The sequence below is a fragment of the Pempheris klunzingeri genome, chromosome 12 (assembly GCF_042242105.1).
Source record: "Pempheris klunzingeri isolate RE-2024b chromosome 12, fPemKlu1.hap1, whole genome shotgun sequence".
NCBI lineage: Eukaryota > Metazoa > Chordata > Actinopteri > Acropomatiformes > Pempheridae > Pempheris > Pempheris klunzingeri.
In genome coordinates this window covers 3,638,962-3,664,226 of record NC_092023.1, presented here as the reverse complement: position 1 = coordinate 3,664,226, position 25,265 = coordinate 3,638,962, and the positions used below count along the sequence as shown (strand labels likewise).

At 42.8% G+C, this 25,265-nt stretch overlaps 5 protein-coding genes across 7 annotated transcripts; 3 read left to right on the top strand and 2 right to left on the bottom strand.

The window, feature by feature from the left end:
- Window positions 1–314: 314 nt before the first annotated feature.
- On the bottom strand, window positions 315–5,253 carry LOC139211283 (uncharacterized). The gene is made up of 10 exons (XM_070841571.1): window positions 5,125–5,253; window positions 4,809–5,044; window positions 4,414–4,630; window positions 4,213–4,335; window positions 3,906–4,123; window positions 3,263–3,482; window positions 2,619–2,629; window positions 1,108–1,270; window positions 801–1,024; window positions 315–716 (listed from the first exon to the last, which is right to left on the bottom strand). The coding sequence occupies exons 1-10, from the start codon at window positions 5,247–5,249 to the stop codon at window positions 484–486; spliced, it is 1,770 nt and encodes a 589-aa protein (XP_070697672.1). The 5' UTR covers window positions 5,250–5,253; the 3' UTR covers window positions 315–483.
- A 1,225-nt stretch (window positions 5,254–6,478) lies between these two features.
- LOC139210979 (dual specificity protein phosphatase 13A-like) lies at window positions 6,479–8,919 on the bottom strand. 3 transcript variants are annotated; one of them, XM_070841209.1, is made up of 3 exons: window positions 7,402–7,919; window positions 7,032–7,249; window positions 6,479–6,932 (listed from the first exon to the last, which is right to left on the bottom strand). In XM_070841209.1, the coding sequence occupies exons 1-3, from the start codon at window positions 7,524–7,526 to the stop codon at window positions 6,721–6,723; spliced, it is 555 nt and encodes a 184-aa protein (XP_070697310.1). In that variant the 5' UTR covers window positions 7,527–7,919; the 3' UTR covers window positions 6,479–6,720. The 3 variants fall into 3 exon arrangements, with proteins under 3 accessions (XP_070697310.1, XP_070697311.1, XP_070697309.1); XM_070841210.1 differs by lacking the exons at window positions 6,479–6,932; window positions 7,402–7,919 and adding exons at window positions 8,191–8,434; window positions 8,516–8,919 and having other exon boundaries at window positions 7,197–7,249; XM_070841208.1 differs by lacking the exons at window positions 6,479–6,932; window positions 7,032–7,249 and adding exons at window positions 8,220–8,434; window positions 8,516–8,919 and having other exon boundaries at window positions 7,652–8,129.
- A 259-nt stretch (window positions 8,920–9,178) lies between these two features.
- On the top strand, window positions 9,179–14,257 carry LOC139210976 (sphingomyelin synthase-related protein 1-like). Its single transcript, XM_070841205.1, has 6 exons — window positions 9,179–9,229; window positions 11,908–12,540; window positions 12,676–12,771; window positions 12,929–13,046; window positions 13,216–13,366; window positions 13,822–14,257. The coding sequence occupies exons 2-6, from the start codon at window positions 11,912–11,914 to the stop codon at window positions 14,124–14,126; spliced, it is 1,299 nt and encodes a 432-aa protein (XP_070697306.1). The 5' UTR covers window positions 9,179–9,229; window positions 11,908–11,911; the 3' UTR covers window positions 14,127–14,257.
- A 1,486-nt stretch (window positions 14,258–15,743) lies between these two features.
- Window positions 15,744–18,332, top strand: msmb (microseminoprotein beta). The gene is made up of 4 exons (XM_070841651.1): window positions 15,744–15,777; window positions 16,650–16,755; window positions 17,018–17,120; window positions 18,175–18,332. The coding sequence occupies exons 1-4, from the start codon at window positions 15,775–15,777 to the stop codon at window positions 18,293–18,295; spliced, it is 333 nt and encodes a 110-aa protein (XP_070697752.1). The 5' UTR covers window positions 15,744–15,774; the 3' UTR covers window positions 18,296–18,332.
- Window positions 18,333–22,065: 3,733 nt separating this feature from the next.
- Window positions 22,066–23,394, top strand: LOC139211282 (neuropeptide Y receptor type 4-2-like). Its single transcript, XM_070841570.1, has one exon. The coding sequence runs from the start codon at window positions 22,066–22,068 to the stop codon at window positions 23,392–23,394; it is 1,329 nt and encodes a 442-aa protein (XP_070697671.1).
- Window positions 23,395–25,265: the final 1,871 nt, after the last annotated feature.

Below are 25,265 nucleotides of genomic sequence, written 5' to 3'. Positions count from 1 at the left end.
TATATAACATTTGTTATCGCAAAGAATTTTTCTCTTCAGTTTCAATCCAAGATCATTTTTATTAATATCTACCAAACAGATATCCGATAAAAACTCTCACTAAAAACCACACGGCTGCAATTTTTTAAAAAGCTGAATTGTTTAGACATCAGAAAATCACACAGGAGCAGGATCATTTATTGATTTATTTGTTTTTATTTTAGATTAGTTTTCCTTTTATTATCAGTTTCTAAGTCACAGTTTGGTTAGGTTTAGGAAAAGATCATGGTTTGGTTTAAAGTAATTAGTAAAATATAAATTTAGAAGGCATTAAACACAAAATATACTCTTTCATTTTCTCTTTGACACACAGATGCAAATAACATCTGTCTTCATTCACTTAATGAGACAAGATACAAGTTTAATAATAGTTACAGGAACATTTTTGTATATCTGAGATGAGTTCAGAGGAAAAACTGAAGTAGTAAATTGTAAATAGGAATCTTATTTATCTATTGTGTGCTGTTGGTCTCTTCTTTGTCTCAGCCTCTCCTCCTGTAACGTGATGTCCAGCGCTCGGAGCTGCTTCAGGAAGCCGTGATTGGGAAGGATGCAGCGGCGCTGTCGCACGTGCTCAATAGCGTCCACCACCGATAAACTGTGCTCCATCATCAGGTACGCCAAGACCAGGGCCGCTGACCTGCTCCGGCCCATCACGCAGTGCACCAGCACCTTGTCTGGAACACAATGAAGTGAAGATGGGATAGAGTGATTAGAGACTTCCTCTCCAGAGAAAGGCTGTGGTTTGCTCCAGGACTCACTCTGTGGGCTGCTGAGGGCCTCGTGGATGAACTGGGCTGCAGGGCAGAAGTACTGGGAGATGTTGAAGGTTGGTTTGTCATCAGCCTCCACGCCGTGGTACTGGATGTCCATGTCTTTGTAGTAATCTGCACCAGTCAGCACGTTGTTCCACTTTCCCTCTGCTGCATTTAGGACATGTGTGATCCCCAGGTCCTTCAAACCAGGCCGCTCCAGAGCTGTTTTCCTGTTTTCACGTAGCACACAGTCTCGATCTGAAGCTGCCGTCACGAGTTTTGACTCTTGTGCTCTCTGTGTGCATTTACTCACTCATCCCCGATGTAGATGCAGGGCCAGACCTGGTTGACGTGTGCATACTGGGCCCCGGTGCCGCTCCAGAACAGCTGCTCCAGGTCTAAGGTTCCCGGGGTGATGTAGTCGCTGTCCGGGTCAACCTGCACCGCCGCGTACGGGTTCCTGCTTCTGGACATGACTCACCTCTGCACACACACACACACACACACACACGTTTGTGCATCTGTGTTCACGTTTTCCAGGTGAAACGTTAACACCTACAGTATACTGTATAATATCAGTGATATTATCTTAGTCAAGTAATCAATTACTCGATTAACAGAAAGTCAATCAGCAACCAACACCTGGTTTACTTAGTTAAACTGAATTTATTTGGGTTTTATTTGAACAAAACAGGACACATGAAGGCAAAATAACTGTTATCTTACTATTTCTGGCATTTTATAGATCAAACAATTGATTAATCGAGAAAATAATCTGCAGATTGATCAATAATGGAAGCCTATATGGTGTGCCACCTACCTATGGAGGATGTAAGGAGCTGAAATAGTTATGATAAATTAAATTTACTTATATCTAATTTAAAAAATAATTGAAACATACAATACATCAATCATACATAACTTGAATTCATTTTTATTGACCAACTTGTATTATCAATACATAATAATACAGTTATACTTGTGAGGAGCTCAAAACTTCACTCATCAGCTGTTGGATGTAACAAGAGCTCTTTGTAGTTCAAGTGATTATTAAATACTACGGCAAGTCAATACAGTCACTTAAGTGATGATAGATTTTAAATAATAATAATAATACAGTAAATGAATTATTGTGTGTGTGTGTGTGTGTTTAGAATTGGACTAACATTTAACTTTTCTATTATTTCTAGTTTTTTTTAGGTCCTAGTTTCTACACCAGCTGACAAACTTCTTCCTCAGAGAGGTTTGGAGTAAAACGGTGCTGTGATGTCCCAGGATGAGCTGAAGCTGGTTCACTTCAGGTGTCTGATCTATTCCTGATATTGACTTTTTAAAGTCTGTGTTCATTTACTCAACAGCTTCACTCACTTATATTAAAGAACTATGGCAGAAAAAAAAGTCCTTACCTCTGTCTTGTCACTGTTTAAAGCTTTAAATCCACCCCTGAGTAGGATCGCAGACCATCACCTCAACTTTCCTACAGTGGACATGTGTGTGTGTGTGTGTGTGTGTGTGTGTGTGTGTGTGTGTGTGTGTGTGTGTGTGTGTGTGTGTGTGTGTGTCCTCCCTCCACAGTAAGTAAGCGTGAGTGAATGCTGAAATACAGATCTGGAATGGTAACTGCTCTCTCGGGCTCTGTGTTTAAGTTGATATTTTTAGGCAGCTGGGCTACAACACCTGACCTTAACAACGTGACACACACTCTCTCTCACACACACACTCTCACACACACACTCTCTCACACACACACACACACACACACTCACACACACACTCACACACACACATGCTTTCTCAAAGCCTTCCTAATGTGACTCTGATTACTTTCCTTCAGCCTGTGTGGTAAAGAAACACACTGAATCATGAGAACCGATGCCAGAAAACAAAAAGGAGTTTACTAAGAACCATCCAGACCTCTCAGATCGACTGGGACAAATCTGAGCCGAGACTAAACGTGGAGAGACAGCGTTCAGTTTTTATGCACAACATATCTGCAATAAACTCCCAGAAAACTGCATTAATGTCCTATCTGATATTTCATTCATTTCTAGTACTGCACTGTAACTTTTATACTTTTAAATTTATACCTGCCTTATTCTATTTTAGCCTGTTTTGATTTAATTTAATTTAATTTAGTTTAGTTTAGTTTTGTTTTGTTTTATTTTATTTTATTTCAAATTGTCTCTGCTTTTTATTGTATTTAAATGTCCTTTTAATGCTTGTAATGTTTTTATGGAAAGCACTTTGTATTGTTGTCATTGTAAGAGAGTCACTAATGTGTGGACAGGTGTAGAGTTATTCCTGGAGACATAAAACACACAACATTCCCATGTTGTATTTCACTGGCTGTTGTTGGCTCAGACGTTGAGCTCTTTTTGTAACAGTTGACACACAGATGACATTTTTGTGTTTGTAAGATTTCATAGTTTTTACAGAAAATCATCATTCAGATGAAGCAGCTCCGTCACGATGAGTCGGTGCCCTCCTCCTCCGTCTGTTCCGTGCACTGAGGCTCCAGCTCCAGCTGCCTTAGCTGCTCCAGAAATCCAGAGTTGGGTCCAATGTCTCGGTTCAGACGCACGGCGATGATGGCCTCCACCAACGACAGGCCCTGGCAGAGCAGAAGATACGCTAGAACCAGCGCTCCAGAGCGACTGACTCCCATGGCACAGTGCACAAACACCTTCCCTGGAAGAAACACGGTGCAAGACAACAACTGTACAGAGCAGAGAGGCCCAAAAGTCTTCAGGACTTTTTAAACATAAATCTAAAGGTATAAATCAACCACTTTTTTGAAGATTTGTCTTTTCCAGTATATCGCAATGCACTGTTTTTAAAAATAGGTCCACTCTACTGCTTCAGGTACGTCCACAATCAGATTACATATCATATTAAATTATCTTGTCTCATCTTTTTTCACCTACTTGTATGTGATTAAATGCATGTGTTTACTAATTGAGATGCTCAGTAGTTTCCTAACATGAAGCAGGAACTAAGATTATCGTATCTATCTGTCTGATTTGTATTTCAATTTTGCTTTTTCCCCTCAAAAAGTGTGTTTATGTTGCTCTTTACATGAACTGGCGTCTGCTGGCTCATGTGCACACTGACCGTTTCGCTTCAGGCCTTCGTCTATGAACTGTGCAGCGGGGTTGAAGAAAGGTCGAAGGTTAAAATCCGGATGGTCTGCAGCTTCAACGCCGAGGTACACCACGTCGAGGTCACTGTAGAAGCGCTGACCCGTGTTGATCCGCTGTCGGCCCGCTGCAGCATTAAGTATGTGAGTTACACCCAGAGATGAGAGTGTGTTTTTATCTCGTGCCACAGACCTGCAGACACACACACAGCACGCACACACTGACTGATGTCATATCTTAGTTCAATATTTCAAGCTGCTGGTGGTGATTTTTCTACTCACTCGTCTCCAATGAACAGGTTTGGCCAGACTTGACTGACAGGTGCCACTGGCTTCCTGTTCATCCAAAGAATTTGCCTCAGCTCTGTCAGAGATGGTGTTTCCTCCCTCTGGGTTGAATGACCACTGTAGCAATAGATATATGTGTGTCTGTGTGCATATGTGTGTTGATGTGCGTGGCTTTGTGTGTGTGTGTGGCTTTACAGTGCTTGTGCCTGTCGTCTCCTCCTCCTCTCCCTCTCCAGACGCATGTCGAGACTGCGGAGCTGCAGCAGGAAGCCTGGGTTGGGACAGATGTCTCTGTGTTGCCTGACGGCAGTCGCCGCCTCCTGCAGCCTCAGGCCCTCAACAATCATCAGGAAGGCCAGCACCAGCGTGGCAGAGCGGCTCACACCCATCAGACAGTGGACAAACACCCGTCCTGGGACAGAGGCATTTACTGTTACCTTCAGCACCAGATAGGCAGCAAAATATGCACCCAGTGGCCACTTTATTAGGGACACCTGCACAATCTAACACATATCTTACACATATCTAAAGCTCACAATAAAATAACATGTAATCACAGACTAGGAGAGCTGGAAGTGTGACTGACTTGCCTCCCATGGCCAGTGCAGCTCTGATGTATCGTGCTGTTGGGTAAAAGAAAGGACTGAGGATAAACTCTACGGCATCATCAGCCTCCACCCCATAATAATCCACTGGCATGTCTCTGTAGAAACGTGGGCCCGTGTTGACGTAGAAATGGGGGCCGGTGTTGGGGGGTCTGTGAGCAGCATTCACAATGTGAGTTATGCCCAGACTGTGGAGAGCGCCCTTGTCACGAGCCGCAACCCTGAAAGACAATCACACGTTTGGATCTGCGTGAGTGACGGACGCTCGTATAGATGCACGCGTGCATGTGTGTGAACCCACTCGTTGCCTATGAAAAGGTTAGGCCACACTTGATTGACATGTCCAGTGGGGCGTCTATTTGCCAGCAGGAACTCCTGCAGCTCTGAGACAGACGGAGGTTCATATGGTGGATCCCTAAGAGACATGCTGACACACAAACACACCCAAATAAAACGTTTATACAATAATAGGCGTTCACTTTGTATGAATTATAAATTAGATATACAAAGTCCCCCTGCCACTGCTGCTTTTTTAAACACGTACTTCTCATGGTGACCTTTTCTAATGCATGCAGTCACCTTCAGCGGTGAAGCCAGTGCAAACAAACCTGAATCACATGAACTTACCTCACTTCAAGACAGCACAAACTCCTCTCCTGCCGCGCTCACTCTTATTTCTCCACAAACACTCACACCCACATAAGCCTGTTTCCTTTTATAACTCTGTAATCACACACTCAGTGGCGGCAAAAAACATCCTGCAGAATGTGTTTGTCAGCTTCTTAAAACCATTTAACATTTAATCCACTTTGACTACATGAGTGAAGTGCGATTGTTACGGACAACAAAGTGGTCCCGTCCTTTTTAACATTAGTTCGAGTTTCCATGACTGCAGACTGTTATGTAACACACCGCTGAGCCTCTGTGTTGTCAGCCAGCAGAGTCACGCCTGCTGCCCTGAAATATGATCGAGGCTGTGAACAACATTCATCAGTGACGTGTTAACTTACGCTCTATTTCTTATCTTGATTACATCATACTGAAGTATTTTTTACCGTAGATCAAAAATGTAGGCAGCTACTTGAGGAGAAGACAGTTAATGTAACATTTGCTACAGGTTTTAAAAAAAGTTTAATCTTTTTTTTTTTATTGCAAACTTTTGTTTTTTGTCTTAATATATCGTTCCACTTCTATACTTACAACTATTTTTTAGTTGTTTTATCTATATTCCCCCCAGCTGTAATGAGTCCACACTGAAATCCATTGAGAAAGCTGAAGTTATTCACATTACCGAAGATATTTTCTTCTTTCTTTTGTGAAAATGTAATTTTTTGAGTGTACTATAACAATCTGTTACTGTTAATGTCAGACTGGTGATAGTAAATATGATCTAATAAGTGTTTGCAAAAGGAGAAGACATGATGGTGTTCATGCAAAATGATCTGTGTGAAACAAAAACAAAATCTGTGGTTTAAGGGGGATTATGAAAGATGGACATCATAAGTTATGTCTTATTAAACATGTAATGTGCACAGTTTAATGCACATTTAATATTCATTTCATATTCATCCAGCCAAAACATTTCAAACATTGTCTTTAATGGACATAAAGTTGTATTTACAAAACTTGTGGACATGTCTGACAACACTGACAGTTTAAATATGAAAAAAACACACTATACTCACATATTTACAATATTTCACGACACATGACTGTTGCTGCGGTAACCAGAGGTTAAACTTAGACATAAAAATATGGATCCGGCGTTCACCTCCATCAAACTCACACCTCTAACTAGAGCTAGCAAATCAATATTTATAGATTGTGTCCGCATTGATTAGAGTGGAAAGAGAGAGAGGTCTTGTGGTGGCCAGTGGCTGATGTGATGAGAGGGATTTCAGAGAAGAGGACACAGCCTCCGTCTGACTGTCAGCTGTTCATCCAGCTTGAGGAGGAGAGACAGGAAGTTCTGGTTTGGGAAAACGGCTCTTTTTTGGACGACTCGCCTCAGAGCGTCTCTGAGAGGGAGACGCTGCCGCAGCATCAGGTACACCAGCACCAGAGTGGCCGACCGGCTTACGCCCATGATGCAGTGCACCAGCACTTTTCCTGTAGAGCAGGGTGGAGAAACGAGAAAGAAAATAGAGGAAAATGTCCAAAACTAGAAACATTTGATGGAACAACAGGCGTCACATTTGTATATTTTACCATCTTTGCTCTTCAGGGCTTTATGGATGAAGTCGGCCGCAGGTTTGAAGTACAGGCTGAGGTCAAAGTGGTCTGAATCCTCTGCCGGGATGCCAAAGTAAACACACGTGTTCCCGTAAAAACTCTGATCACCAATGCTGCCCTGCTTTGAGTGCGCTGCGTTCAGGACATGAGTGATGCCGAGCTTATGCAGCGTCTTTCTGTTCTGTGCCACGGCCCTGAAAAACACACAAAACAGAGACGAGCACAGGGAGTAAAAAAGAGGGAACGGTGTCATTAAGAAGCATTTAGACACACAAGTTCTGAACTTTTACAGGACGATAAAGATGAGATTCCCCTGCAGCAGACTCCACAAACACGAGGCACTCACACATTTCCTATGTACAGGTTGGGCCAGACTTCGTCCACTGGTGTGAGCTCCAGCGTGCAGGAATCCAAGATGAGCTCTAGCTCCTTTATGAGCACCAGGTCCCGTGGCTGGCTGCTCCCTGACATTCTGCCCACACTGCAGAGCGCTCCTCCAGCAGACTGCTCCCACAGCCTGTGTCCACTGTCCCTCCACCACCAGTGGAGTCTGCAGCTCGCTGAGAGACGCGAGCAGGTGTTCGTTTGAATGCCGCTCGGCTCCAAAATTAGCTCTCTGTGTTCAGTGGCTTCTCTCTGACTGGATGTAGAGTTATTTAATGTTGCTGTTGCATTGATTGCGCCGTTCACTGATGCCAGGGGAAAACACAGGGACTCTCTCTGTCACCCCCGAGGTCACATCAGGAGAGGACGAGGGCGGGGGGCACAGCTGAGCCGTGTAGTCCATACATACAGTAAATGGTACAAATGGAGACGGCCCTGCGTGGTGTAAATGAGGACAGTCATGTGGATGCAACGCCTTGTTTTATTTTGCCTCCTTCAACCTTTCGTCATGCAGTTTTCGGTCGAGGGCTATGAGCTGTCGCTGGAAGCCTCTGTTTGGGAAAATCCAGCGTTTCTGTTGCACACAGCGTGCAGAGGCCATAAGACTGAGGCGGTGATGAATCATCAGATAGGCTAGGACCAACGCAGCCGAGCGACTCACACCCACGGCACAGTGCACAAACACCTTTCCTGGAAAACCACAGAAGACACAAAGACAGTGAACATACAGGGAGTTTCTCTGCAGTGTCACCTCTGAAGATGTGTGGCAGCTCACGGCACCTCCTGACGTCAAAGCCTGGTGAATGAACTCAGCAGCAGGGTAGAAAAAAGGTGAAAGGTCAAACGTGGGCAGGTCGTTTGCCGGGACTCCGTAGTATTTCACTGTGGTTCCATAAAAATCGTCGCTGCCCTTACAGCAGAGTTTTCCGTGCGCTGCATTCAGCACATGAGTGACGCCCAGCTGCCACAGCCCCAGCTTGTCGTGGGACATGAACCTGACACAAACGACAAACACCATCAAAGCATCAACATCAGTTCAGACTCACACATGTGAGAACAAACCAGGTCACGCTCACATGTCTCCCAGGTAGAGGTTCGGCCACACCTCGTCTGCGTGGCGACAGGAGCGTGGAGCTGAATGTAAAACCTCCTCCAGCTCCTGCAGAGACGGGATCTCCCTCTGTGAATCCTCTGTGGCACACGTGCACTTTTCCTCCTCTTCTGGGTCTGTGCCACCGACATTTCTCTGCTCTGAGTCTTGAGGATCACATGCAGCACCCGTGGTTGGTTTCGTGTCAGTCATTTATAAGTTTAAGGCTAAACTGCTCTGTACTTTCCCTAAATCTAAATCACGCTGCAGTCTGGAGCCTCTGCTTTGGTTGCTGACCGTCTCTGACTGTCAGAAGCAGGTGGTGGAGGCAGTTTGGCACAGACTCTCAGCCAAACTTTCACACATGGAGATGTGTCTAAAATTGCCTTACTGGTTTCGAAACCTCTGCTTGTGCTTGTTTTGTCCAGTTCCAACCAAACCGTCCACCTTTTTCGGGGGAAAGAAACAGAAACAGATCCCAGCTCTTCTTAAATGTTGCCAGCAGGTGTCAGTGTGCTTTGAGCAGCTGTCCCACGTGAGGCCTCCAGCTCTTCTTCTCTGCTGTTGTTCATTATCTCTTCCTGTTTGGTGTTGCTTAGTTGTCAGAAGCATGTTGGTCATGAAACACTCCCACAAGCTGAGTCCCAAACAGGCAGCTCATCCACACCCTCTGACAGCCCAGTGACAGTGGATTCTTTAGGTAAGAGCGGCATCTATTGTTTTTATATGATCTTTTAAAGTAAGTTTGAAACAACTAAATGTACTTTTTTGTGATTTTGTGAACATGTATCCTTCTACTCTCTGTTTATGACCAGAAGAACTTGGTTAAACTTCACCACACCACCATGAAAACACGATTTAATGTCTCAGAGTTAATGTCACGCTGAAATGCTGTTGCATTGTGATCCTGTGGTGAACAGACTATGAGCCCTTTGTCCACTAGTGTCTCTCTCTCTCTCTCTCTCTCTCACACACACTGAAGGGCTTTCTCTCTCACAGCTGTGTGTCACTGCTCGCTGTGACTCACTGTAAGCCAGCCAAACAAGCTGACATGGCACTTATGAATCCCCAAGTAAAGCCTCAGGCAGAGAAGCTGCAGGATGTTGCCAGTAAAATCTAGAGGCTAGTTAAAAATAACTTATTTCTCTCTGAGGGGAACGGAGCAGCAGCTTCCCAGGTGAGTCACTGTAGGCTTCAGTAATGTTGATTTTAAATGCTGATGAGCCGATCAGCTGAATAGGATGGTTTATTGTTCTGTATGGATCCTTCACTTCACTGACAGCCAGCCACCGTATGATCTGAATTATTGATGGTTTACAGCTTCAGCTGGTGTGATGATCGCTCATTCATACTGAGCTTACTGACAAAACAAAAAGTTACAAAACAGTTTAATTTAACTTTTTTAGAAGAGACTATAAAGTTTAAGCGTTATGTTGTTAAAGTATTTAAATTTCAGCTGACATTTTATCTTATCACAATATTTTGAATAGAGCTGAAACACTGAATAAATTAATGGAATATTTAATGTGTAATGTGTTGTTTTAGAGGAGGATTTGGGCAGCAACTTCTCTTTTTTTTTTTTTTTTTTTTATTATTACCAACCAACCTGCTGATTTCCTATTTTTGGAAAATTTTGGTCCATGATGACGTCTTCACACGTCTTGTTTTGTCTGACCAACGGTCCAAAGATATTCAGTTTACTATAAGACAACCAAAAGCTGCAAATTCCCAGAAAAATGTCAATAAAAAAGCTGAAACCATCGACTATTTGATGTTTTTGCTTGAATATATAGTTGCAGATTCATTTGTTGGTCTATTTATTAACCGATTTATTGACTAATTGTCTCGGCTGTAGTGGATATATCAAACTTTTATTGTTTATATTACAGTAAAGTGAATATTTGGGGGTTTGGATGGTTGGTTGGACAAAAAAATTGCACTTTAAAGAGGCCAGTTTAGTTACTGGTTACTTGGTTACTGTGACTCTTCAAGTACTAACCAGCAATGGACATATTAGTATGAGTAAGTCTAACACCTCCCTAAAAACCTCAGTGCTGTCTCATGCATTACTGATCATTTTAACTTGTCCATTCAGCACATCGGCTATCGCTCCCACTCGGTAGTTAACAGCAGTACAGTCGTGTTGGTTGACACTCGCAGACCTTTGGAGCAGCAGGGAGTTCAGGGCGAGCAGCGCTGATGTGAGTTTATCAGAGGGGTCAAAGGGTGAAAAAGGAGCCCGTTTCATCAGAGCTGCCTGAGTCTGTCTGTGGATCCCGGGTGGTCAGTGACTCACCGTGTTTTGGGAACAGAGGGGATGGTTGCACTCGGTTAGGCTGGGTTCCTGTTTGTTTGTTTGTTTGGGTTTGACACAGATCAGTGAATGGTGTCAGTGCATACTTAGACTGTAAGCCACTGCTCTGCCGCACAGTCACAGGCCTCAGCACAGATGATATAATAGCACTAAGTAGCCTGCAGCGTGTTGCACTGGGTCACAGCACAAACAAGTGGCCTCACAGCAGATTACCTCGACACTGGCTCTGCGTCCTGATTAGTCACTGTGGCATTTCTCCCACACTTCACATTTAGTGATGAAAAGTCAGTCAGTTCTGATGATTTATTAATGATTTAAAGCAGTTTTTGTATTTTCAGCTCTGGTTTACGTCCTGCAACTAATGATTATTTAAAACATTTTGTCTGTATAATATCAGAAAACATTGTAGGTGGTGTCTTCAAATTGCACATTTTGTCCGACCAACAGTTCAAAACCCAAAGATCTGCGATTTGCTACAACATAAAAGAGAAATGTAGAAAATTCTCACCTTTGAGAAGCAGGAATACGAGTTTTTTTCCCTTAAAACCGATTAATTGTTTCAGGTTTAATGTGGTTTTATACTTTTGGGTTTCAGGACTGTTGGATGAAATCATCAGTTTTGTCTCTGGGAAACTGTGATGAGCTTTTCTCCTGATTTAATCACTCAAATTTGATAAACAACAGACAAATCAACAACTCTTTTTCCGTGTTTAGTCAAAGACATAAAGAGTGGGTCTGAGAAAGTAACAGAACAAAGTCAATGATCAGTGATTAATCAGTTGTTGATCAGCAACTATCTTCTTGATTAATTGCTTTTTCATGCAAACATGCCAGAAATGTTGTTCTTCCTGTTCCTTTAATGTAAAGATTTTCAGAGGTTTGTGTTTTGTATCTTTGCAAAGTGAATCTTTGGGGTTTTGACTGTTGATCGAATGAAATAAGACTTTTGAAAATGTGACAAATGTGAAACAACAGGACTAAAGAGAAGAAGGTAGAGATAAAAAGAGGAGATCCTCAGTCCTCCTCAGTCCTTGCATTAACACTGTATGTGTCTGTCTCTGCAGTGGCATGGCACAGTCAGAGGACTCTCTGAGCGCCTGGAGCTGTAAGCAGGTGGCCCACTGGCTGCAGGAAGAAGGCTTCGGGGAGTACGTGGAGTTATTGTGCACCCAGCACCGCCTGGACGGCCTCAGCCTGCTGGCTCTGACTGAGGCCGACCTGCGCGGGCCTCCGATGGGCCTCACCGTGCTGGGCGACATCAAGAGGCTGACCATAGCCATCCGCCGGCTCCAGAGACAGAACCAGGCCCAGCTGGAGGAGCTGGGTCTGACAGACAGACGGACAGACGGTCTCCCCGCCGGGCTCTCGCTGGGCACCGCAGGCGTCGAGTGGAGCTGTGACGGAGCCAACAGGAGGTTTAACGGAGGCGAACGCTCCTGTAACGGGACTGAGCTGCGGCTGAGGAACGGTGATAGATCTGGATACAGCTCAGGAGCAGCTCTGTGTCACACACACTCCAACGGCAGGTGTAGGCAGCACCTGGCCGGTCGATTGGACCCGGAGGTGTGGAAGACGGTTATCAGTTCCCTGTATGTGTTCTTCGTGTTTGGATTCACATCTTTTGTCATGGTCATCGTGCACGAGCGTGTGCCGGACACGAGGACGTACCCACCCCTGCCTGACATATTCCTGGACAGGTACACGTTCACGTAACCGCTGCATGTTGAGCAACCGTCCAGACTCCATAGTTCATGTATACATTCTCCTACACATATCATTCATCCTTCATATCTAATCTGCACGCTGATACGGATGTTTTTCCACTCTGACAGTGTTCCCAGAATCCCGTGGGCTTTTGCAATGGCTGAAGCCTGCGGCCTCATCCTGTGTTACATGTTTCTGTTGATCCTGCTCCTTCACAAACACAGGTAGTCCACAGCTCCAACCATCCCCATCACTGGTACACTGTGTTTTAATACGGGCCACATCATTGCTAAGATTCATTCAATATACAGTTTTTTTTTATCTAAATGCAGGCAGGTCATCAAGTGTTGACTAAATTGTGAATGTCTGTCTCTGTTTCAGGTCCATTCTCTTCAGACGGCTGTGCTCTTTGATGGGAACTGTGTTTCTGCTCCGTTGTTGCACCATGTTTGTCACCTCGCTCTCTGTGCCTGGGCAGCACCTCAAGTGTGCTAGTAAGGTGGGAATCCACAGATGAGATTACGTGCAGATTGTAGCTGCTGAAGTGGCCTGTAATCCTCGTTGCACTTGGCAGTGTTACAGTTTATTCTTGACTCAGCGCTCCTACTGTGATAAGTGATTCACAGCGTGACTGATAAGCGGTGTTTTTTTTTGTTTTTGGTCCTCAGACGTACAGTGATACCTTGGGGAAGATACAGAGGGCGCTGGCGATCTGGAGTGGATTTGGGATGACGCTGACCGGCGTCCAAACATGTGGAGACTACATGTTCAGTGGACACACTGTTGTCATCACATTGCTCAACTTTTTTGTGACTGAATGTGAGTTTCAACGTTCTTTTTGCACGACTTTATGTGTGTGTGTGTGTCCTTTTGTTAATGCATAAAGCTGATATTATTCAACAAATCCCATGAATAATAGATTAAAACCAATAATGTACACGTCCACCTCTTTATACTTTCCGACTCCCCTCGTTCCTATCGAAGAAATCTTTCACAACTGGTCACAAATGTGTAGCTTCATAATTTCCATAAACAGCCGCGACATTTTTAGCAAACGCTCCTCAAATTGGAATAAATAGTGCTCTTGTTGGGGACTACTTTAAAGCGCGGATGAGTACACTCAGCAGCAGCAGGACTGTGTGTGTGGGATTCATTCAACATGAATCATGTTTATGCTGCTATCAGGCTTCAGATGCACTAGTAACACTTGCTGATATGAAAGATACTGAATAGATTTATCACAGATTCATCTTTTCATTTATCCTCGACTGCAGACACTCCACGAACCTGGAATCTGATTCACACCATCTCCTGGGTGTTAAACCTGTTTGGGATCTTCTTCATCCTGGCGGCTCACGAGCACTACTCCATCGACGTGTTCATCGCCTTCTACATCACCACCCGCCTGTTCCTCTACTACCACACCTTAGCCAACACTCGTGCCTACCAGCAGAGCCGGAGAGCGCGCATTTGGTTCCCCATGTTTTCCTTCTTTGAGTGCAATGTGAATGGACCCGTCCCCAACCAGTATCACTGGCCCTTCAACAAACCTGTCATCATGAAAACTCTGATTGGATAGAGTATGTTTTCTAAGATGTGCACAGACTGTAATGTTTTTTTTTACCTGAGATGCTGCTTCTTATCTCTTGGATGGTTATAAGTGTATTACGGCAGGGTTTTTGTCTTCCGCTCATTTCTGTGATAGATGAAGTCTGTCAGCCGATTTTGTGTTATATTTTGGGAAATGTCCAAAAGTTAGTTTGGAGAAGCTTGATGCAACTCTCATCTCTGTCTGTGAAAGATGAAGCTAAAGCCAGCAGCTGGTTAGCTTAGCTTAGCTTAGCGTGAAGACCGGAGATGGGGAATCAGCTCGTCTGCCTTTGTTTGAAGGTAAAACTACAGCACCAGCACCTCTAAGGCTCACTAAGTGTTCTATGATTTCTATAATCTGTGTGATGGTCACAGCAAGACTGCAGGAGGTCTCACACACATGAGTTATTGATCTTCTCATCTGACTCTAATGAATGAATGAATGTTTTCCCCAAAATGTTGAACAATTCCTATAAATGCCAAGTAGGACAAAGAAATTCTATCTATTTTTTTTTTTGTTTTTATTTCGGGGCGTAAAAGCTGCAGGTACAGATAATTTTCTTGGAGATTTATTTGCCTTTAAATGATCACTTTTGCTGTTCATGTTCCACTTTTGGGGGGATGTTAAATTTTAAAAACTAAATCGTTGGGGCTGTTTTAGTCTCACTCAGCATTGAGCACTCAGCTGTAGTTGTGACTTTTGGAGGGTGTTTTCTTTTAGCTGCACTCAGATTTGACACCTGTTTGGTATCAACTACCAAAGAAGAAATCGTTTGTTTTGATGTGCAACAGGAAAAACAGTTCCTGGTCTGTTTCGCTCACCTTTCTGTTTGTTTCTCACTCTGCAGCTTTGCTGTATTTGATGTCATCACTGTTGGGATAATTTAGCTTCCTGCATTCACAACTGAACTCACCCAAATATCTGAACATTGACTGTAATGTTCGGTTTTGCCATTCAGCCCAAAGTATAATTATTTCTTCATCCTGATTTGATGCTATGATATATTTTTCTATTGTTAATTGTGTAATGAGATTTACGGAGCAGGATTTTGTCGAAGCTTTATTGTCCAGAGTTTTTCTCTGTTGCACAGAACAAAGACCGACTTTATGTTATTACAGCTGTTGGCAACCAGCTGGATAACAAAGGTTCAAAAGTGTATTGTTTACTATGACATGGTTGATCCAAACTATATCTTTTTAATAATTGTTTACAATTTGTGGTTTTATTTGCAATGCAAGTAATCTTTTTCTGCCTTTTGGCTCAGCAATAAAAGTTTACAGATAAGGAAAACTGTTTTTATATTTCAGATATTTCGGCTGCTTTTTCACTAACATGTTTCTTTTTAGCATTTGTTAAATAAAGAGGATTCTAAATATCAGAAATCCAACATTCTTGTGAGTTCCCTTTAAAGGACGTGCAGTATCTAGCAGGTGAAAGTGTCATGATTCAGCGAGGCGTGTTTGATCGAAGCAATACCTGCATACCTGCCGTTCTTCCCCACCTTAAAACAAATATCTGATATCAGACAGATCATTAATCAAGATATGCAGCGTTGCACACCTTTTATATAAAGCCCTCACGAGAGAGTCCTTAGCCACATCAGCCCCCTGTTGACTGGGTCCCATCACATCTGAAGATGGTGCGTATTTCACACTTTACATGTAACTACAGGAGCTACGGACGTTAGGAGCTTTGGAATAAAGGAACAGTCTGTCTTTTTCTAGGCTTTGAATGGTAGTTTAACATTTAAATAACTTCTTAAAACATAAAACAATGCAGTATACATTTAGATAGGGGTAAATATATTAGACTTACATATACTTTAATTTAAATTTTAAGTGGCCTTATAGACTAATTAAGCCTGTCTTTCTGTGTGAATTCCTTTCAATCGATCCTCTGCAGACTAAATTAAATAATTGAAATTTATACATTAATGTGGCATTTTGTACACCGGATCTACAAAATTTGCGTAGTTGCCTTTTTCCATTAAAGCCACAAAGATACTAAAAACATATGATCCTAGAAAGGTGGAAAAAGGAGAGACAGGAATACAATCATTAATTCTGATAGTTAATCAAACAATAACAACTGTTCTGTAAACACTTCCTGCATCCTGTGATTATGCACATAGTGAATGGTATTTTATAAAGCATGTAATGTGCATACTGTCTGTACGTCTGTTCACCTGCCTGAAGATCTCTGTTTAGTTTTAAAATTTACATTTATTGTGTGTGATCCTGTGAACTTAAACTCACATATAGATAAATAAATAACCACATTTGGAATGATTATAAAGCAAAAAGCTTTGGTGCTAAAACCTGCTGACAGTGACAGTAAAAAATGTTTTTAACCTTTTAGCCACAGTAAGACTGACTGTTGTTTGTGTGATCGTCGTGAGACAAAAAAAAAGGCATGAATAAATGCTACCCACTTCAGTTTAGGAGACCCTAAACAGCAACAAAGATTGTGGAACATGCATCATGTACAGGTGTCCTCTACTGACTCTTTCAGGCTTCTCTCCGTGTGTTCGTTTGTCTGCTGGGACTGGTCGTCCTGTGTCACTCTGACTGCTTCTTCGAGGAGTTAGTGATAAAAGATCTGAGAAGCCCTCCACAAGGTGAGCGCTCATATTGTGCCTTTTACAATCATCCCTCCTCTCTGCAGGAGTGGAAGCTTTTCTCTGCTGCGTTTGACAGAAGTTGAACAAATCGGGATCTAGTGCTCCAGACAAACACACACCAGCTTATCAAAGCCGCACCTGTGCTCACACAGATACACACTCACACACAATTAGTCAGTGGTGCAAATCTATCAGAGCTTGATAAACTGAAGTGGGTCAAGAGCTCTTTTGAACTGAAGTTGTATTTCTTTACATGCAGGGTGTGTGGATAAGGATGGAAAGCAGCATGGTTTTGGCTCTGAATGGGTGAGAGACTGCATGGCGTGCTCTTGTTCGATGGAAGGTTTGAGCTGCTGCAGCAAGTAAGATTTTCACGATTTGATTCATTACATAAGGCCTTTTATTTTCACATCATCCCCTCTGAGGGACTGTATGAAAAGTAATGGGATAGGAGGGGGCTAAAACTTCTGTTTCACTTTTTTTTTTGGACCCTCTCCAGGACCTTGAAAACAACCTGAAACACCCCAAAGTCTTAGAATGATACTGTCTATTATAATCAAAGCAACACCTGACACACGTGACCAGAGGAAGCAAAAGTACACTCCTTATTTACATTATTATTTGCATTTTGTTAAAAACACTCAAGTAAAGCACAGATACCCAAAAACTCAAATTAAGTGTGTATACTTTGTTACTTGCCACCTCTGCACATGACCAGGTGTGTTTTGAAGAGTTTCCTGCAGACATCTGATGCAAAGATCATACAGTCAAATATCCAAACACAAGTTTATCATGTGGGAAAATGGTTAAATGCTGATGCATGATATATGGAGACAGGAAAAACTGAGCGCATAAAGTTTTAAAGAGTCTTGGTTGCGATTGTGGAGGAAAGGGTCAAACTGTTTGTTTGGTCAGATCGCTGTGTTGAAGGTCACTGATGATCATATTCAGTCCACACTGTAACTGTTCCCTCCAAATCTAATGTTACAAACTTCGGCGATGCTGGTTTTAGATTATTTTACAGCCTAATTTTACATGAGACACATACTGTGTATTTACTGTTTGAACTTTCTGTAGTCATCCAGGGAGCAGCACGCCTGTGAATCTGTAATGAATAAAAGACCCACTGCATGTCTGCTGACGGGGGAAATGAAGCCCTGCATGTGGCAAAATGCACCTTTATGACCCATCTCTTGAAAGGGAAGTGTGAGATGAACTAAAAATTTGAGGGGAAAAAATAAAGTAAAACAAGACAAACCTTCTTTTAGCCAAGAGAGGAACAATAAAAAACACCCTTCGCCTTCTCTGACGCCCCTCTGTACTTTGGTACAGCCTCTAACTTCTGCAAAACTATTTTAAACACTGTTTGGTTTTTCTTTTGATCTTATGTTAATATTCTTTCTTTTTGGATCACAGGATCCCTGACGCAGACACAGTAGACATTCCTGCGAACTGCGAGCTGGTAGTGAATAAGGAGGCCTGCTCTGCCAAGGTGGTGCTGAAGTCCGACACGACAAAAGAGTGTAGCCCCGTATGAACACACCACAAAGTGACCTCTACGCGTATAAGAGTCCAAACAATCAGGTCTTTTTTTTGATTCATGATTTATCAATCAGTTTACGGTGTGTACAAGAAGCAAACTACCAATGAATATAGACTAATCAACCTCTCTATGTGTCTGACAACTTTAAACTTCACTGAAAATAAAGATTAAAACCTAAAACTTGGTCCAACTGTGTTTCTTCTTGCCCGCTCGGCGTCCGCGTAACAGCACGAACAGCAGGTGTCATTTTCAGGATGTAATTGAATGAATCCACCACTGTGTGACAGCAGAGCTCAGTGCTCAGAGGGTCTCTGGCACCCAAAGGGCTCTGACAATCCAATAATAGCAATGCCCCCCTCGCTGCTGCCTCTGACAGAAACGCTGTGGTTGTTGTGATGTTCAGCTCCTTCTCCAACTCTCATCTCTGTGGATTCACACCTGGTCAGAGCATCGACCCCTCTGTCAGCTTGGCATCACAGAGACACTCCACTCAGCCAAACCACCACGTGAGTGATTTATTTCTACACACAATAATCATCCTCAATGCACAAAAAAATGTTCTTTGTCAAGGAAATTCTGTGTGTTTTTTTGTTTTATTTTTAGTTCATTGTTGTAGAATATGATGTACCATCAGCTTGTAGCTTAGTGCTCACAGATGTACGCAGGTGAACTGTATGTCTCTGCCATTGCGAATGTTCTTGGACGATGCATCCAAACAATAGCAGTCTGCAAAAGGCATGTCTGTGAATATGCATCCAATTTCAGCAGCAAAAACTGAACACAAGGGAAAAAAATATGTACCAGATGCATTAATGTTTCATATACTGTGGAGAAATGTGGAGAACGTTCATCTAACGACAGCATCCGTGGTGATATCATGTGTTGGGAGGTATCACCCACAGTCCCTGACACCCCCAGTAGAGAATATTGAGGCTTGGATCATCATCTCAGGTTGAGCACATTACAGAGCCTGCTGCTTGTTATCCTCCTCCTCCTCCACATGCAGGAGGCAGAAGGGAAGAAAATTGGTTCTGAATAGTCACACCGACTGAGCGTCCTTATGGAAATACTGTTCTGGTGTTTAAACACTGAACGGCTCATTCCCACAAACCTTTGAATTCTAATCAAACTTTCCAAACATAAATAATAAAATTAATTAATTTCCACGGCGTCTTAAAAGAGCACCATTTTCATATAGCATCATTAAAGTAAAGAATATGTGAAAGCGAGACAAAATGTTTCATCTAAAGCTACCACCGAAGAAAAAAACATCAGTGCCAATGTTTGTTGAAAGGTTAATTAATGTAATTAAACTGTGGCACAGCACCGCTTCTCTCAGAATAAAATAAAAGAGAGAATCAAGGTAAATCCTGGTCCGTTGAATACGACATTCAGGCATCCTTCCACTGGTCTGTCAGACAACACTTTTTTCTCAGAGATGGAGGACGCTTCACTGAGGCAGAAAAGAAGAAGATGATGGACAGAGCGGTGCCAGGTCACAGTGATCCTTATCCTGCAGAGATTTTGCTCTGTAGGGGAGGGGGGGGTGGTGATTACAATGACATATCTACTTGCTGGATGTGAAACCTTCACTGTCACATCATTGTAACATGACAAGTCCAGATTTGTCCACATGGGAGTTTTTTATTTTTTAATTTGTTTATTCCGTGGCTGCTTCGCTCTGTTGCTACAGCTGTTTGTTACATCTGGTTACTGATGACATTACGCTCGCCTTTCCTCCCTGAAAAAAAAAAAAAAAAAGGATGATCAATGCTGAGCCACCATGCCTGCAGCTCACTCAACACACTGACAGAGTAGGTTAGTAATGATGCAGTGTGAAGTGACTGATAGCCAAGTGTGTGTGCCGTTAATGGAAAATGACAGACTCGTTTTCTTTTGCGATGCTGGTTTTCACAGCACATGTCAGAGGTTTCAGGGGAGAGAGCTAGAATCCATTTTTAGGATTCTCACAATGTCATACCCTCTCACTTTGACTACATCCTTTATTGTGCAGTCTCTGCTCAAACGTATGCATAGTAATTTCATTGTCATTAAGCTATTATGTTCAGTCTTGAAACCTGACTGGATTAATTTGAGGGAGGAGAACTGGAGAAGACGGGTAAAGAAGAAGAGAGAAAGACCTCTGCGTGACTGCGGTATTACTTCATAAAAATTCTACAGCATTACAATCACCTGTGGCAGCTCATATTCATTCCCTCAATCAGTAACAACTGTGGAAAGAGTTTTAAGAGCCTCCCATCATCTACCTCACTGTGGTGTGTAATGCTCTTATGATAATAAGTGTATTTTGTGGACAATCATCACACAAAATGAAACCAACTAAAGGTCAACAAGACTTGAGGCTGCATTTAGATCAGCTGCAATGGTCACAATGACCAAGCTAACATGCTGTGGTTTAACATATTCACCATTTTAGTTCAGCGTGTTAGCATGCTAGCGTTTTCTAATTAACACAAAACATTAAGTAATGCTAATGGGAATGTCAGGGAAATTTAATTAAAATTCTGACCTCACGATGAACCGGAGGAGAAGCCAGTTGATCACTGCGCTGGTGCGGCTTGTAATAATAAGACCAAGAGTCGGCCATTTCACTAAAAACACACAAGTGTCGACCTCACATTGGCCCCTAGAGATTCATCCTCTGGGAACCATGAATGTCTTTGCAAAATTTCACGGCAATCCATCACCTTATTGTTGAGATGTTTCAGTCTGGACCAAAGACACCCCTGGCTCCACGACACTGGCATGGCTTAAAATACAACATTTAACCATCAACATTCACCATTGTAGTTCAGCGTGTTGGGGTTCAGATTAAGGTTTGGCAAGGGAACATTTTCTAATTAGCAGAAAACATAAAGTACAACTGAGGCTAATAGGGATGTCAGTAATTGTCCGACAAATGGAAATTTAATTAAAGTTTTGACCTCGTGATAGCACTAGAGGAGAAGTCAGGGGATCCCCAGAGTGATTAAAATTCATCCTAAAGGGGGGCGTGAATGTGCCGTGCAATCTATTCAATGGTCGTCTAGACATTTCATTAAAAGTCAGAAACGCTACAGTAAAAGTCAGGGGATCACCAAAGTCAGTAGGATTCATCCTCTTGGAGCCATTATTGTCTTTACCAAATCACATGGAGATCCATCCAATAGTTTTGCAGATAATTATATTTCATATTTCTGGACCTGCTTGTTACTGTAATAATAATAAGACTAAGACTCTAACAGCAGTCAAGACATTTCACTGAAAATACATTAATGTCAACCGCACATTGGCCCCTAGAGGTCAACGTGACAGCAGGATTCATCCTCTGGGAACCATGAATGTCTTTCAATCCATCACGTTAGTGTTGAGATATTTCAGTCTGGACCAAAGTAGTGGACCGCCCAACAGACAACAGCGCTGCGCTACTGGCATGGCTAAAAATACAACATGTTTTAATGACACTGCTCTCGTGAACCGAGTATCACAGAGACTTAAATAGAAAAAAGTCCTCTCACATAGCATCTTTCCTATGGCTTTATTCCTCCTTAGCCACTTGATCCATTTCCTGCCTCTCCTCCCTTCTGTGCTAGAACAACAGTATCACTTCTACATCAACAGATCCTTTGACCTATAAGAGCGATTGCTTCTCAAGTGAAAATCTTCCCTCTGTGCTTTCTCTCTGTCGCAGATGCATGTTTGTTTCGGGGGGCTGGGATGGACAGTTTGATCCCGGGGGCTGAAGACACTAAAGTCCTGGTGAGATGTCTTCTCCGTCAACGACAGCTCTGCCTCTGCCCTTCAACAGCTCCACCTCTCCGCATCTCCTGCCGTGGGAGGAGGGAAGAACCGGCCGTGAGTCCGTGCAGAAGTGGTTGAGGAATAAGAGCCAGCTGCTCTCAGAGCTCGCCGTCCTCGGACACGATGAGCAGTGCCCCATGTCTCCTGTCATCACGGCCTGTCTGGTGGTGTGTTACAGCATCACAATGGTGCTGGGGCTGGTGGGGAACATCGGCCTCATCTGCATCATCGCCCGTCGCAGAGAAAAAGTCAACGTCACCAGCATTTTCATCTTCAACCTGTCATTCTCTGACATTCTGGTTTGTGTCTTCTGCCTCCCTTTCACTGTCATATACACGCTGATGGACCACTGGGTGTTTGGGTCGCTGTTGTGCCGGCTGGTGCCGTTCATCCAGTGTGTGTCTGTGACCGTGTCTGTGCTGTCGCTGGTGTTCATCGCTCTGGAAAGACATCAGCTCATCATCAACCCCTCCGGGTGGAAGCCGAGCCTTCCTCAGGCCTACATCGCGCTAGTTCTCATTTGGATTGTGGCCTGCTTCACCTCCTCACCTTTCTTGGCTTATCAGCTCCTCACAAATGAGCCTTACGCCAATGTAATCCTGCCACAGTCCCCACTCCACCACCAAGCCTCTCCTCAGGCTTATCTCAATGCATCTCCACCTCCACCTGTTTCCAACACATCCAAAAACTCATCTGCGCTTCCAAACTCATACCGCACGCTCTTTTCTTATACCCCAACTTCTCCACACATGGAGGCCTGTCTGGAGCACTGGCCTTCCCACCAGCACCGGCTTGCTTTCACCACGTGGCTGGTGCTGTTCCAGTACTGCGGCCCACTACTGCTGGTCCTGCTCTGTTATGTCAGAGTTTTCGTGCGCCTTCGCCACCGCAAAGACATGCTGGACCGTGCCAGGACCCCAGAGAGCCAGCGCATGACCCACAGCCGCCGCATCAACATCATGCTGGTGGCCGTCATAACGGCCTTCGCTCTCTGCTGGCTGCCCCTCACCGTCTTCAACGTGGTCTCAGACTGGAACCAGGACGCTCTGCCCATCTGCCACCACAACCTGCTGTTCTCCCTCTGCCACCTGCTGGCCATGTCCTCCACATGCATTAACCCCATCATCTACGGCTTCCTCAACTCCAACTTTCGGCAGGAGGTGAGAGAGGTGCTCCTGCACTGCCGCTGCAGCCCACTAGAGGAAGAGTGTGAGCGTTTCCCCATGTCCACCGTGCACATGGAAGTATCCCGCACCTCTGTGCCTCTCAACTGCAGGAGCAACTCTGTTTGACTTCAGTGTTCAGATCAGTGCGATCGGTTTCTTGTCACTTGTACAGATACAACTTGCTTTGCCCTTTCGCCTTCAATGCCGCTTCAGGATAAGAAAAATAGACGGATGAATAGACAAATAGAAAAAAGGAAGGAGATAAATAAACAGTAGCTGTACAGTTTACACACACAAGATTAGAAAATATGTTCCAGAAGGAAAACTATATACAAATTCAAGTAATTTCTGCTGTAGCAGGTCGTAGTCAAATAAACTGCACAGTTGTTGGACAACTAACTTCTGCTGTTTCTTCTACTTTTAATGAATGATTTTGTCAGTTGTTTGAGGTGAAGTGTGTCTCGTTCTGAAGTAGCTCTGAATTATTAAAAGAGTGCATTGATATGCGTATATATAAAAAACAATTTCAAAGAATGTGTCATTTTAAATCTATTGGCGTGTCCCTGCTTCATACTAACTGTATAATGTATGTACGATATGCTTTTTATTACAGTGTACTGCTCTTTAGCGGTAAGTGTGTGAGAAATCAACACATTTTACCGTTTTTTTTACGCGCAGGAAATGATTAAAGTTGTGCCCCAGTGGACATCAATCAACGCGTGTGCCAATTAAACTGGATAAAAATGAAACACACATGTTAAAGATGATTTGTTTTATGAATGTGGTGTTGCTGTTGTATTTCTTACATTTTTACATTACGTCTTTTGTATTTATGGAATTTGTGCTGTGAAATCAGTGTGTGATCTACGGTGAAGAAAAATGCATGGTGTGGTTTTGTTCTGTGCTTATTGTGACTTATTTAGATGACAGTTTATAACATAATTATAAATTTGTTGGTTTAATGAATATCAAGAAAGCATAAAATGGCTTTTAATGTTTATTAAAATATATGTTAAAATGTGTTTTGGCACAGGCAGGGTACATGAGTACATGTAGATTACATACTTTTCTCTATATACTTCATCTAAATGCTTGGTTATGACTGTGACAGGTGTCATGCCTAGTTTGATAATCAAAGTATTGAGACTACAATGTGCTGTATATTTCAGATTTTTTTAACTCCTACCTGAAATGCCTTATTCTCTTTTCTGTATTAAACATTATAAGCGAATTGCGAATTGTTCTCTTTACTGCATGGAAACAATACTTGTAAATACTGAATAGTGGTTATGAGATGTCTGATGAAGTAAAGAGGCAGTAAAAACACACACTTTTTAAACTATTTTGAGGTTTGGTGATGATATAAATGAATATTTATAAATGAACATGTCTCTAAGGTACCATAAGAGCCCATGGTGACACAGGTATCACAGGCCTTTTATATATTCTGGAAATTTCCCTACACAGCTTTATCCTTGAATTTAACTCAAGAAGTCCCTCAGCTACTAAACTTCCTGGTGCAGTCATGTGACCTGGTGTCAATTTGTTGGTCTGCCTGATTAAAACCTGTGACACAACTCGCTGATTTTAAATTGCTTGTTTTTGTTATTAAAAAGTGAGTTTCAAACAATTTAATAATTCCAATAATGTCCTAGGTTACAATTAACCTGTCCTGACCATATTTTATGAAAAAGTTAAAATAAATCAAAAATAAATTCAGAAATGGTCCATTTAGTCTGTTTTATATCCCCTATAATTTTACTTAAAGGAGAAATGGGTTCAGGTTCTTATGGGATAAATACACAACATATTTAAATAAGGTTGTAGAACATTAAAATAGCCCACAGATCACCTTTCATCCCAATAACACCTCCAAAAAGTTCATTTGTACACTAAAAGGTTTATAGTTCACTTCTTAGGGCCCTTCTAAGGGACGCCACCACGTTCCCTTTGCCATCACTTTCGGGATGGAAGTGACGTTTGTTACCTCTAAGCCA